A 12,500-nucleotide genomic window follows, 5' to 3' on the forward strand; every position below is an offset into this window, starting at 1 on the left:
CCGAAAGACGTCATTTCCGCCCACCATTACATTTCGCGCCGAAAGACGTCATTTCCGCCCACCATCGCATTTCGCGCCGAAAGACGTCATTTCCGCCCACCATTACATTTCGCGCCGAAAGACGTCATTTCCGCCCACCATCGCATTTCGCGCCGAAAGACGTCATTTCCGCCCACCATCGTATTTCGCTCCGAATGCTGAAAGCTAAGTTCTTCTTATGCCATCATTCTTTTGTGGCCTCCTGCCATGCTGTATCGAACGATTTCATTCCTTCTGTGATATATATATATATATATATATATATATATATATATATATATATATATATATATATATATATATATATATATATATATATATATATATATATATATATAAAGGTGCTTATCACAATAATAACAAGATTTTTACATTTCAAATATTAAGTACGCTTTTTAATTGTTTTTCAACTGAAAAAGCATAAATTGCATATTTTAACATTTGTGTACTCATTTGCTTCACCACACGTGCTGTATTGAAGGATTTCACTTATTTAATATAGTATGATGACTTGTAATTTTGGCTTCCACCAGGTGACACTACACAATACACTTGCATAGAGAGGAGGATTGGGGTATGCCTCCCCTCCCCACCCCCACCCTGACCCCTGCACTATGATTTTGTTTTTAACCATATAAAGGCTTCCCAGGCCCAGTCTAAGTACAATCACCAGTTTTCAATTCAATCCATACAGCAGTTTAGAAATGCATGGAAGTCAAAATGAACAATAATGAACCAACAGACACTTCTGAGTTCTGAAATTGTATGTACTGTATAGTCGTATGATATGATGAGGGATATCTGAGAAGACCAAATCACTTCCTACCTGCAGTTTTATTCAGAAATTTGTCATTTGGCCAGGGTGCCGGCACTAACTTGCCTACTCTTCATGAATGGGATCTTTAACATACACCAACTAACGAGACACCCAGCTTAACGTTCTCCCAAAAGGATGGCGCACACTGATGCCTCACCATACATTCGAGACATCAGGATGATAGTTTATATCTGAATTGAGATTCAAACCAGGTTAGTGCATATCCAAAGGTGAGTGCACATCCAAGTGGCTAGACAATTTGCATTTTTGTATACTTGTTACATCTCGACTTGCAATGGAAATTGTGTACAGGGACAGTGTTAATGTACAGGGACGGTGTTAATGCACAGTTTCTGGTGTAAATGCACACTATGCGATGGAGCAGGGACACACTGCACTGGTGTTTACGTAGATATCCACATCACTGTAGTGCACTTGCAGACAAAATGTTGGTACTTAACATGTTGATTTTCGTGGGTTTTTTATCTTGCCAAAACGAAGTTTTGCAAGATATGTTAGTCAGCTTGTATGTTTTTTTGTTTTTTTGTTTGTTTGTTTGTTTGTCTGTAATCACGTATAAAAAATTCTGCAGAGCACAGTTATCATTGGAAATTTTTGTAACTTCGCATATCAGAGGCCTATAGAGTTCCCTTTCAGTGCACAAAATTTTGAAGGTCAAGGTCAAAGGTCAAGGTCACTTTGTCACAAATCAGGGGAGTCGACGAAACCCTTATTTTTTGAGTAATTTTGATCGGATCGTCTTAAAACTTCATGGGAATATAGTTCATGGTCTGGCGCTCAGCTGATTAATTTTTGGTGGCGATTGGCCTTGACCTTCATATGTTTTTTATTTTTTATTTTTTATTTTTTATTTTGGTCTGTAATCACGTATAAATCACTCTGCAGAGCACAGTTATCATTGGAAATTTTTGTAACTTCGCATATCAGAGGCCTACAGAGGTCCCTTTCAGCACATAAAATTTTGAAGGTCAAGGTCAAAGGTCAAGGTCACTTTGTCGCAAATCAGGGGAGTCGACGAAACCCTTATTTTTTGAGTAATTTTGATCGGATCGTCTTCAAACTTCATGGGAATATAGTTCATAGTCTGGCGCTCAGCTGATTAATTTTTGGTGGCGATTGGCCTTGACCTTCATGGTTAGCGCCTCAGGTCAAACATATTTCACCCTAAGGTCAAATTTTCAAGTTTTAGGAACCATATCGTGTAGTACCTCAAATTGAACACCTCGATGAGTGCTTTCTAGATATGTCAAGCTTGAGACATTATGACGTCATTTGGTGACATTATGAGGCAAAAGCATATTTTTCATGGTTACTCTGTAGAACGATTCTCATCGGAATCTCTCGTAGGCAGATATTCCTCAAGGAGTTGCTCCTGGTGGATAGCAGCTCTGTTCACCTCAGTGTGACCTTAAAGAAGTCACACGTGGTCACCTTTTGGCAAGATACGGGTCACCCTAAGGGTGACATTGGTTTATTTTGTTCTTAATCCAATCTCATGTTCCGCTATACTCAGTGCCTCTGGTAGCGGAACTACTTAAGCATACAGCACGCAAGTCTCCGATCGTGCTCTGTTTGGGTCCAATATCCTGAAGACCAGATAATATCCATTGCTGGATATTGTATGACTGTTCAACTGATCTGCAGCTTAATTTTTTTGAAGAGAGGGGGGGGGGGGAGAAGGGGTTAAATTTTTTTTGGTAAATATGTTTAAACATAGAGGATTGGAAAGTGAAAGTGCTATCATCATCATCATCATCATCATCATCATCATCATCATTCATGCCCTATGCGGAGCAATGGTGCTGCCGAAGCAGTTATGAAGCCAGAATCCTGGCCCGGTCATCACTTGCGCAGCCCGGCCAGAATCCTGGCCCCCTGACTGTCAGGGCAGGAATTTGTAATTTGGCCGTGATGCTGGCGATAGCTCTCCAACTCGCATTGTGGAAACCTCACCTAATAAACATTGCAAATTTATACTTCTTCTTTTGTGTGCAGCATGAGGCTGTGGGGTCGCATCATTGGCTGAGAGTGAGGCTGTGTTGCTGATGCAATCGATGCCCTCTGTAGGTTAGGACAGAAATTTGTAATTTGTTCAGGGTGCTGGTGATAGCTTGCTTATTTTTCGCGAGGGACTGCACACGCATTGATGAATCACCCTGCCTGTGAAACACCTGGATGACAGTTTATAGCTGGGTGAGATTCACACCCAGGCTTAATAACTCAGGGGTGAGTGTGTGTACCTTTTGGCCATCCTGCCAGCTTGTGAAAGTGGAATCACAAAGTTGAACTGGGTAAGACAGAAATCTATAATATTGCAACTGACTAACAATTGTGACCCAATGAGGTTTCAGGAAAGATTGGTTTTCCCGGTCTGATTTTCACTTGAAGGAAATAAAGCATGCATGTAAACAATTAATCCCACTCTTTGTTTTGTTTCACTGGCGCTCTGTTTCTCGCCCATCACAGGACTGCCTCTCATCCCACTGTTTCAGAACCGAAAGCGCTCTCGATACCCAGTGACCTCTGAACCTGCAGACTCGATGCCTCCTTACACGTCCACAAATCCCACTTCATTTTCACACGCACTCACTTCTTCAACGTGTGTTCATCCTGCTGCTCCACATCCCTTCAGTGTCCCATCTTGTCCCCGACCTTCTTTTCCATGTAATCTTCCTCCAAACTTCCCTACAGAGTGGGCTCAACAAGGTCTCGCTCTCCCTCTGCCTCACACCATAAATTCAACAACATACATATGGATTAATTTCATTATTTATGTACAGTACCAGTTCGATTTGGTAGGTTTTGAAATGAAATTTCGTACATTGACTTTCCTGTATGTACTGTATCTTATTTTCTGTTAGCTTGCCCTCTTGTCTGCTTTAACCTTATAATAGTCCATGGGCCCAGGCCAGAAATTCCACTTGTCAGTACCATCCAAGGAAACCAATCCTAGTTATGATTTTTGAATTGGTGTATATATATAAATATAGATCATATTTTGATGTGATAACCATTGCAGACTGGCAGCTTATTGGTAGTTATCATCTCTGGAATGTACCCACGCTCCGCATAGTGAAAGCGAAAAGGCAAACTCAAAAACATTCACTAATGATGCAATTGCTGTTTCCACATGGGGCTAGAATGAACTGCAAACCACAAATACATGTCTGAAATGCTTTATTTATACCATCCGAATAATCCTTTCTGTCATTCCTGAAGGCAGAATTTGTTTTATGGCAGAAAGGGGCGAACAATAGGGCTTATCAAAATGTTGCTGATTCGTGATTTTCAGTACATTATAATTTATAATATTGTCATACAAGTTCCCTGGGTAGTGCTACTGAACCGTAGTAGCCTACAACATGCACATGTTGTATGAGGAAAACATTTATGAACATTTTACAAGTTTTTACCACAGTTAAAGGAATTGCCCTTCCCCTACCCGAGTTCCAACAAGCATCCAAAATGTGAAATTTACGGATAACCCAAATTTCACCACGCGACTGTGGCATGTTTATGTACTATGTTTTACTCATGCATATTTGTAGCCATGAATGTCCTTGTGATTGTGCCAAAACATTCACACCATGGATCAGTAGTCTAGTCTTCATCACTGTTATCAGCATCAGAGTCCTCGAGGTCTACAACCTCTTCCTCGACATCAGCGGGCTGGTTGCTGCAGGTTCGCAACTTGCACATGTCAGTGCACTTCAGGCTATTGGCAAGGCACGTACAGTCTGGGAGTTTGCACGGCCGTCCACACTTGCAGGAAAGCAGTTGCAACACTGCATCCGGTGCTGGAGAACCCTGCATCCACTCGATGGCCAGTTTCCCGTCATCATCAGTGGTCCATCCACAACCCTTGGGACTTGGAACATAGGGTTGGCATTGCAGACAGCGCCTCCAAATAGCAGCCTGGTAGTTTGCACGGAGGACCTGCATGAAGAGGCAGTCTTCACATGGTGGAAGCTGACTGGACTCTATCTCTCCCCGTCTGGCACAGAAGAGTTGATGTCGGAGTTCATTGACTTTCGTGGTGTTGGTAGACGGCACGTACATGTGGCAGGTGACCTCTTGCAGCTTCTGAAAGAGCTCGGTGGATACTTCCCATGAATGACCGAGCTGACTGAAGGCCTCTTGGTAGGTCTTATCCGACTTCATTTGCTTCAAGGCGCCCATCTTTCCCCGGCCTGCAAAGGCACTGACTGTATCACAACCGGAGAACACGTGCAGTCCAACCAGGGCATCACAGACAATGTCTCCCATCGATCTTGCAAGCTTGTCAATGTCGAGGAACCATGTGCGGGTTTGCGTACCACACTTCTGATACACGGGGCATGGGATGTCCTTATTGAAGGCAAGACACAGCACGAGGACATCTGTATCTTCGGCAGTGATCACCACAGCCTTGTACCCAGCCTCTGCTGCATGCAGAGCATGCAGAAGCATTCGGGTGTCTGCTTCCTCCTGCGTGGACTTCAGCTCTGCCACTTCCTCCCAGTGGTCCTTGTTTTTTTTTTTTTCCCCCAAAACGTCTATCTCAGAATGGTAAAATGGTAAAAATGAAAAATACATACACTAAGCTGCTCTTCTGGAACGGTTATCACATATTGAAATAATCATATAGTCCCTACCAATAACTTAGTAGCCTCAGATGGTACCGATATATGCCTGGGCCCATGGACTATAAGTGGAAGTCTGTGTTCCTTACCCATAAGCCCTTTCTGTTTGCAGCTCTTTTCCTTTTGTTTTTTTTAAATTTTTATCAATTTGGAATTGTTTCAATCAATGTATGTCCATTTTTGTGTTTATGGAGGAGGGGCAGTACTTAATTTAAGACCCTAGACGCTATGTATATTCAAACTTAGTTTTAAAAGCGTCTTCTCTTGTATTAAATGTTTGTGTAAAGTAAGGATTCTATGTAAATTGTTACCCGCAAACGACATGGGCTCATGGAGATAGCTCAGTTACTGCGTCTCATCTCATGGTCTCTGTAAAACCGGACAGGGCCGGGCTGTGTGGGGGAGCATATCATATTCCCCCTCACTGCCTATCCCACCAACAGAGCGAGTCAGTCTATTAGCACACAAGAAGTAGAGATTCGCTCTTTGTGAAGCAGAGTCGTTCGAAGGCCTTGAGGCAGACACGTAGTTTGTCCCCATAGCACTACTCGATTGGTGGAGGCCTCAGGTGGTGATTGGCGGAAGTCTTCGGGAGGGGAAAGGGTGGGTAAACACCCGGCTCAAAGTCAGAAAGAGGGAGAGTGGACCAGCATGTGGAGGAGAACCACTGGCAAATTGTTCGCAGAACCACGGAGAGCACCTGTGAGAAGGAAAAAGCGCATGGAGGTGGTGGTTTCACATAGACAATGTGGTTCAGTTTGATATTGTTGGCTGTGCGTTCTCCAGCCACCATCCCTTACAGCTGTAGAGTTCACACACCTGCTACCTTTGCCTGCAGCCATCATGTTGCTCTTGCAGGTTCAACCTTTCAGTGTGTGTGGATGTGTTGCCTCAGGGAAAGATAGGTGTCATAGCGTGTAAATTGCTGTGGTTTTATATTGTGTCAGTGTAATAAATTATTTATTTTGTATGGAATGTTATACCTCATGCTTTCGCCATTTTGTTACACAAACACTTGGGTTCATTTAGGTTCCCTGGAGAGATAAATTAGTGAAATTTTATTTGATAAACATGGGAATAGCCCAATTGGATTCGAATCTGTGACAACCATGGGACGCACATCTCTGAGGAAAATTATTTAGTTCAGCCATCTTCGGAGTTCAGGGTCTGGCAGGCAGTGGTGACTTTCAGGTGTGGTACTGTCCTGGCTGGAGGTTGCAGTCTTCTCACGATTATATAAAGCTACAGTTTGTGCTATCAGAGCGAGAACTTATTTGCTTACTTTATAACAGGCAGATAGTCTGCTGATGTACAAATAGAGTGGAGATGCCGTGATGGGAGGACAGTCAAAGTGGAACATGATGGTCCTTTTTGGATCATTTAAACATGGACAACAAGGTTTACATGATGTAATAAAATGTACCTCCTTAACAGATGCAAAGCACTGATAACACAAGCTTCTCACTGGCTGATGTTCAAATTGGCTAAATGTCACGAGATCTCGCAACACAGCTTTGTGATCGGTCGGCTGATTAGGCCCACCCCCTCCACCTCAGGTATACCCAGGAGGAGGTTAACAGGGAATTTGCTCTCAATAAATGCTAGTGGAGGCATGGTTAACCCTGTATTTCTGTCTGAAACATTCTCTTGTGATCGATAAACCAGAGCTTGGAAAACTCATCGTGGATTATTTGGATATCATTCCCAACCATCTATTGTTACTCGATATGTGTGTATATTGCAATGCCTGAATCCAAAGTTGATCTAAAGGTGCATGGAAACTGTGATGATCAATGGTTACATTCTCATCTCATTAAATCCAACTTCTTCATCACAGATGAAATCTTGACATACCCTGTGAGTCATACCTCGACTCACCCCTCCTGGCCTCAGGGACGGGCTCAATCGTGGGGTATTCGCACAAGATCCGCAACTCCAAGCTACCTGCACCGCAGGGGCCATAACAAACCACAGGCTTATCCTCCTGTGCCTCAACCCCCAATCTCTCCCCCAGCACATTCTTCTTTGCAGCCTAAGAGGTGATGAAAATTCTGATGGAAGACAAGTGGAGATTAATGATTGATGTTATTCTATCATAATAAATAAAATAAATGTAATGTGGTTTGATGAGCTTGTGATTTAGTTAATAGAGGGATTTATGATTTAATGAGGGAGAAAAATACTTGTAAATGGTGGAAAGTTAATGAATGAATGCTGATTGGTTTGAGACAGAACAATATAATCTCTTTCTATAATGGAGTTAATGCATTCTGGCTATATATGGTATGTGACGAACACTTTAAATTGATTAATTGGTATTTTATATCACAAAAACGTTAGTGTGGTCCAACAAGGCAATATATGGTTGTGGTGTTTCCCCAAAATAGATTTCAGGTGTGCAGTGTGTCCCAGAAGAAAATTATTGGCAAGTGTAAATTTAACATATTTTGCATTTTATAACACAAAAGCTCTACAATATTGTCCAGCAAGGCCAAATATGGTTACAGTAATGCCCAATTTTTTTCAAGTGTACAGTACAGTCTGTTCCTGAAGAAAGGATAACTTTGTAGAAATATCACCACTTTAAATTGCCCACTAAGGTGGGCCAATCCTTGTAGTAATAATAATAGTCCTGGACAGCACACAATGAGGAAAAATAGTTTTGAAAGTTTCTGTAATATCTTCACAGTGGTGCACATTGTATATATTTTTGTGTACATCGTCAAGGCTCATGGAAGAGCGGGTACATTGAACAGATCAGGACATAAGACAAAAACAGGATGCAAAATGAACAGTGAGGGGGAGAGAGGGGAAACGCTAACAACAGAGTTGAAGGCCAAAATAGAGGAAGACTTGGACAAACAATGGGTGTGGGGAAGAATAGGGGGGAAAGAGTATGCATGGGATGGATAATATGGCTGTAGAAGGAAACTCCAAGGAGGGAAACTGAAAATTTGGAATGAGGATTGATTTTGGTGGGGTTCATATGATGAGGGTAGAAATGATTGTGATTTTGGATTGGGGATTATGAGAAGTTTAAGAAATGACAATTTCTCATGACTTGTACGAAATAATTAAGGTTTAAGTTTATACACCCAAATTTTACTCTGGAGTAAAAACAACTTCTCAAATAAAATAAAACATACCCCAAACATTAAAGAAAGGAAGGAATGGATGGACAAACGGTGCCCTACGATGACTGAATGTCCATTTCCTCCCAGATTGATCGACAGCAGCAATGCCATGCAGTCGCGTTATGGACCTCAACCCAGTACTCTTGCACCCCTTGTATCTATTCAGTACGATCCTTCAGCGCAAAAAGGGAATTGGCAACTGAAAACAACAGAGGTTTGTTCACTTTGCTTCTGCTTGCATATCCTCAATTGCCCTTGACTATGTGCCTGTCTCTTGCTTGGTAACCACACATTTTGTAGCTTTTTTGTTTTGGGTTGGTTTCAAATGCTTTTATAAGTGTGTGCGTGGGCGTTTAGGATTGAAGGATGGATGGGATTTGGTTAAATTGACATTGTTTCATGAACTGCAAGAACCTTTGCTTACATTTCTCGTGATCAATATACTCTGAATTTGCACAAGTCACTCCACCGACTTGTTAAACTGTAGCTTCTGATTACAGAAGAACCTATTAACAAGCTTCTGCCCATTCCACAGGGATCAGCCATGAAATCCTCCTCCTCTCAGCCTCCTCTTCGTATTCTCACCATCTCCATAGCCAACCTCACCAACTGGCCAAGCATTGAGCGTGGACACATGATTTTTGAGGTTTTTGGTGAGTGTGAAAGAGGAACTAAAGGGCCAGTTTGTCTTTTAAGCCATTAAAGAATAGTTTGTAGTTGCAGCAGCGATATTCACCAAATTTACAAGAACAGACTAAAGGTTTTGTTAATGTGATGTCTGTTAATCCCCGATGAAGACTACGACTCTGCCGCTGAAACGTTCGGACTTTGAGACTCTCTCTCTTTGTTTGACAAAACCCCACATTCGGTTGTGTTAGAACCTTAACACTGTTTGGCTTTGCATTTTTCCTGCATAGTTCATGGCAGTTGTGCTTTTCCACTATAAGACTTCATGAGGCGTGATGTTAAATCACCATTCAGCTCGCTTAACATCACAAAAGATCTTAACCTTGGTGTTCAATCCCAGGAAAACCCAATGATATTTTGGGACAGCTTTTACACATACTAGGTGAAGGGCCCGTCTGAGACGGGCATTTAAGTGCTGTTATTCTCAAACGGCTCATATAACCATGTTCTGTGATAGTTGCATTCTTTAATTAGTTTCAAATGAAATTATTTTGTGTGCACATACTGTGTATCTTGACAAATTAATTCCAGCTTCAGTTTTCCCATCCATTTTCTGGGCTAACACACACACACACACACACACACACACACACACACACACACACACACACACACACACACACACACACACACACACACACACACACACACACACACACACACACACACACACACACACACACACACACACACCACCACCAGGGGGTGCTATTTTGGCTACATACATCCTGTATGTACAAATGTACATGATAGCTGCATGAAAGTAAGACTTTGTGTGGTCCAGAAAGGAAATCAATTTCCAATGATGAAAAAAAAATCCCATATTATAACAATTGTGTGTGTGTGTATGTGTGTATGTGTGTCGTAAACTTCCAGAAACAATACACAGAGAGAGCCACCAAGGGTTGTGTCCACTTTACGAAATATAATTAGGGGAAAAATCTTCACCTAGAAGAAAGCTGTGCAATCTGTAGATGTAGAGGAATGGTTGAGTAATGCACATCATTGTAATTGTGAACATTCTGTATCCGTATTTATTGATCCACATCATAAAAACATTATCACAGGTGATCTCAGAATAGTGAAAGATAGCAAATTACATGCATTACTTACAAAAAGACCAACTTTTAGAGAAAACTTCAAGAATTAACTTGAAGAAGGCAATGGAACGTACAATGATAGCGCTGAGGGAATGGATGAGAGAACAAATTGATAAATAAATAAAAAACACAAATGGTTTTATGGTTGGAGGAAGTAGAGAAACACATAGAAATAATTGTTGATTTGAAAAGAAAGGTTCATATCCATAATCTTTAAGTAATTTTAAACAATCCAGAGAAAGTAATAATTTAAAACAGCTTCAAACAATATGTTATTGTTTCAATTGACAAAGCAAATAATAATATTGCATTTATATGCAAAACATTTGACATTCAAACATGTTTGGAAGAATTGAGCTGACAGACTGGAGTCTCAAAGACCTACAAAATAAGTAACGATGATAAAATAGACAATACAACACCAAATTGATCACTCAAAAGCGATAAGACTTAGTTCCAGATTAACACCATAAATTACCATTCATTTACTGGATTCCAAAAATGCACAAAAAATCTTGAAAGATGAGGTTCATCAACGCAAGTGGAGAACGCAGTTTGAATCCATTGTCAGGTAGCATTACAGGGGTGATGAAACTAATTTATGTGTTCGAAAAAACTCCCATGAAATAACAAGGTTTTATTCTGGTATTAAAAAATTCTCGATCATTGATAATTCCAAACCTGCAATCGACAGTATCCACAACATTATTAACAAGGGTAACATTATCCACAACAAACATGAATATTTATCAACAGCTGCGTGTGACGGGTGGAAAAAAAAATTTGGCTCGGTAATTGAGAAAACACGTTAATATGGAAAACGCCTCGGAAATCTGGTGTTGGAGCACGAACCACTGGCTCAGGATGACTGAGCACGAACCACTCGCTCAGGATGACGGAGCACGAACCACTCGCTCAGGATGACGGAGCACGAACCACTCGCTCAGGATGACGGAGCACGAACCACTCGCTCAGGATGACGGAGCACGAACCACTCGCTCAGGATGACGGAGCACGAACCACTCGCTCAGGATGACTGAGCACGAACCACTCGCTCAGGATGACGGAGCACGAACCACTCGCTCAGGATGACGGAGCACGAACCACTCGCTCAGGATGACGGACCACGAACCACTCGCTCAGGATGACGGAGCACGAACCACTCGCTCAGGATGACGGAGCACGAACCACTCGCTCAGGATGACGGAGCACGAACCACTCGCTCAGGATGACGGAGCACGAACCACTCGCTCAGGATGACGGAGCACGAACCACTCGCTCAGGATGACGGAGCACGAACCACTCGCTCAGGATGACGGAGCACGAACCACTCGCTCAGGATGACGGAGCACGAACCACTCGCTCAGGATGACGGAGCACGAACCACTCGCTCAGGATGACGGAGCACGAACCACTCGCTCAGGATGACGGAGCACGAACCACTCGCTCAGGATGACGGAGCCACGAACCACTCGCTCAGGATGACGGAGCACGAACCACTCGCTCAGGATGACGGAGCCACGAACCACTCGCTCAGGATGACGGAGCACGAACCACTCGCTCAGGATGACGGAGCACGAACCACTCGCTCAGGATGACGGAGCCACGAACCACTCGCTCAGGATGACGTAGCTCGCACCACTCGCTCAGGATGACGGAGCACGAACCACTCGCTCAGGATGACGGAGCACGAACCACTCGCTCAGGATGACGGAGCACGAACCACTCGCTCAGGATGACGGAGCCACGAACCACTCGCTCAGGATGACGGAGCACGAACCACTCGCTCAGGATGACGGAGCACGAACCACTCGCTCAGGATGACGGAGCACGAACCACTCGCTCAGGATGACGGAGCACGAACCACTCGCTCAGGATGACGGAGCACGAACCACTCGCTCAGGATGACGGAGCACGAACCACTCGCTCAGGATGACGGAGCACGAACCACTCGCTCAGGATGACGGGCCACGAACCACTCGCTCAGGATGACGGAGCACGAACCACTCGCTCAGGATGACGGAGCACGAACCACTCGCTCAGGATGACGGAGCACGAACCACTCGCTCAGGATGACGGA

At 43.1% G+C, this 12,500-nt stretch overlaps 1 protein-coding gene across 6 annotated transcripts in view; it reads left to right on the forward strand.

The window, feature by feature from the left end:
- Window positions 1-12,500, forward strand: part of SPATA22 (spermatogenesis associated 22) — an 82,471-nt gene that overhangs the window by 6,503 nt on the left and 63,468 nt on the right. For all 6 annotated transcript variants that reach the window (XM_085882122.1, XM_085882128.1, XM_085882094.1 and 3 more), the window contains exons 3-6: window positions 3,344-3,583; window positions 7,337-7,538; window positions 8,721-8,847; window positions 9,169-9,286. In XM_085882122.1, coding sequence (XP_085738248.1) covers window positions 3,344-3,583; window positions 7,337-7,538; window positions 8,721-8,847; window positions 9,169-9,286 — 687 coding nt within the window. The remainder of the gene's footprint in view (window positions 1-3,343; window positions 3,584-7,336; window positions 7,539-8,720; window positions 8,848-9,168; window positions 9,287-12,500) is intronic.

This window comes from Eptatretus burgeri, chromosome 1 (assembly GCF_056783735.1).
Source record: "Eptatretus burgeri isolate ZD-2024b chromosome 1, Ebu_testis_v1, whole genome shotgun sequence".
In the NCBI taxonomy this organism is placed as follows: domain Eukaryota; kingdom Metazoa; phylum Chordata; class Myxini; order Myxiniformes; family Myxinidae; genus Eptatretus; species Eptatretus burgeri.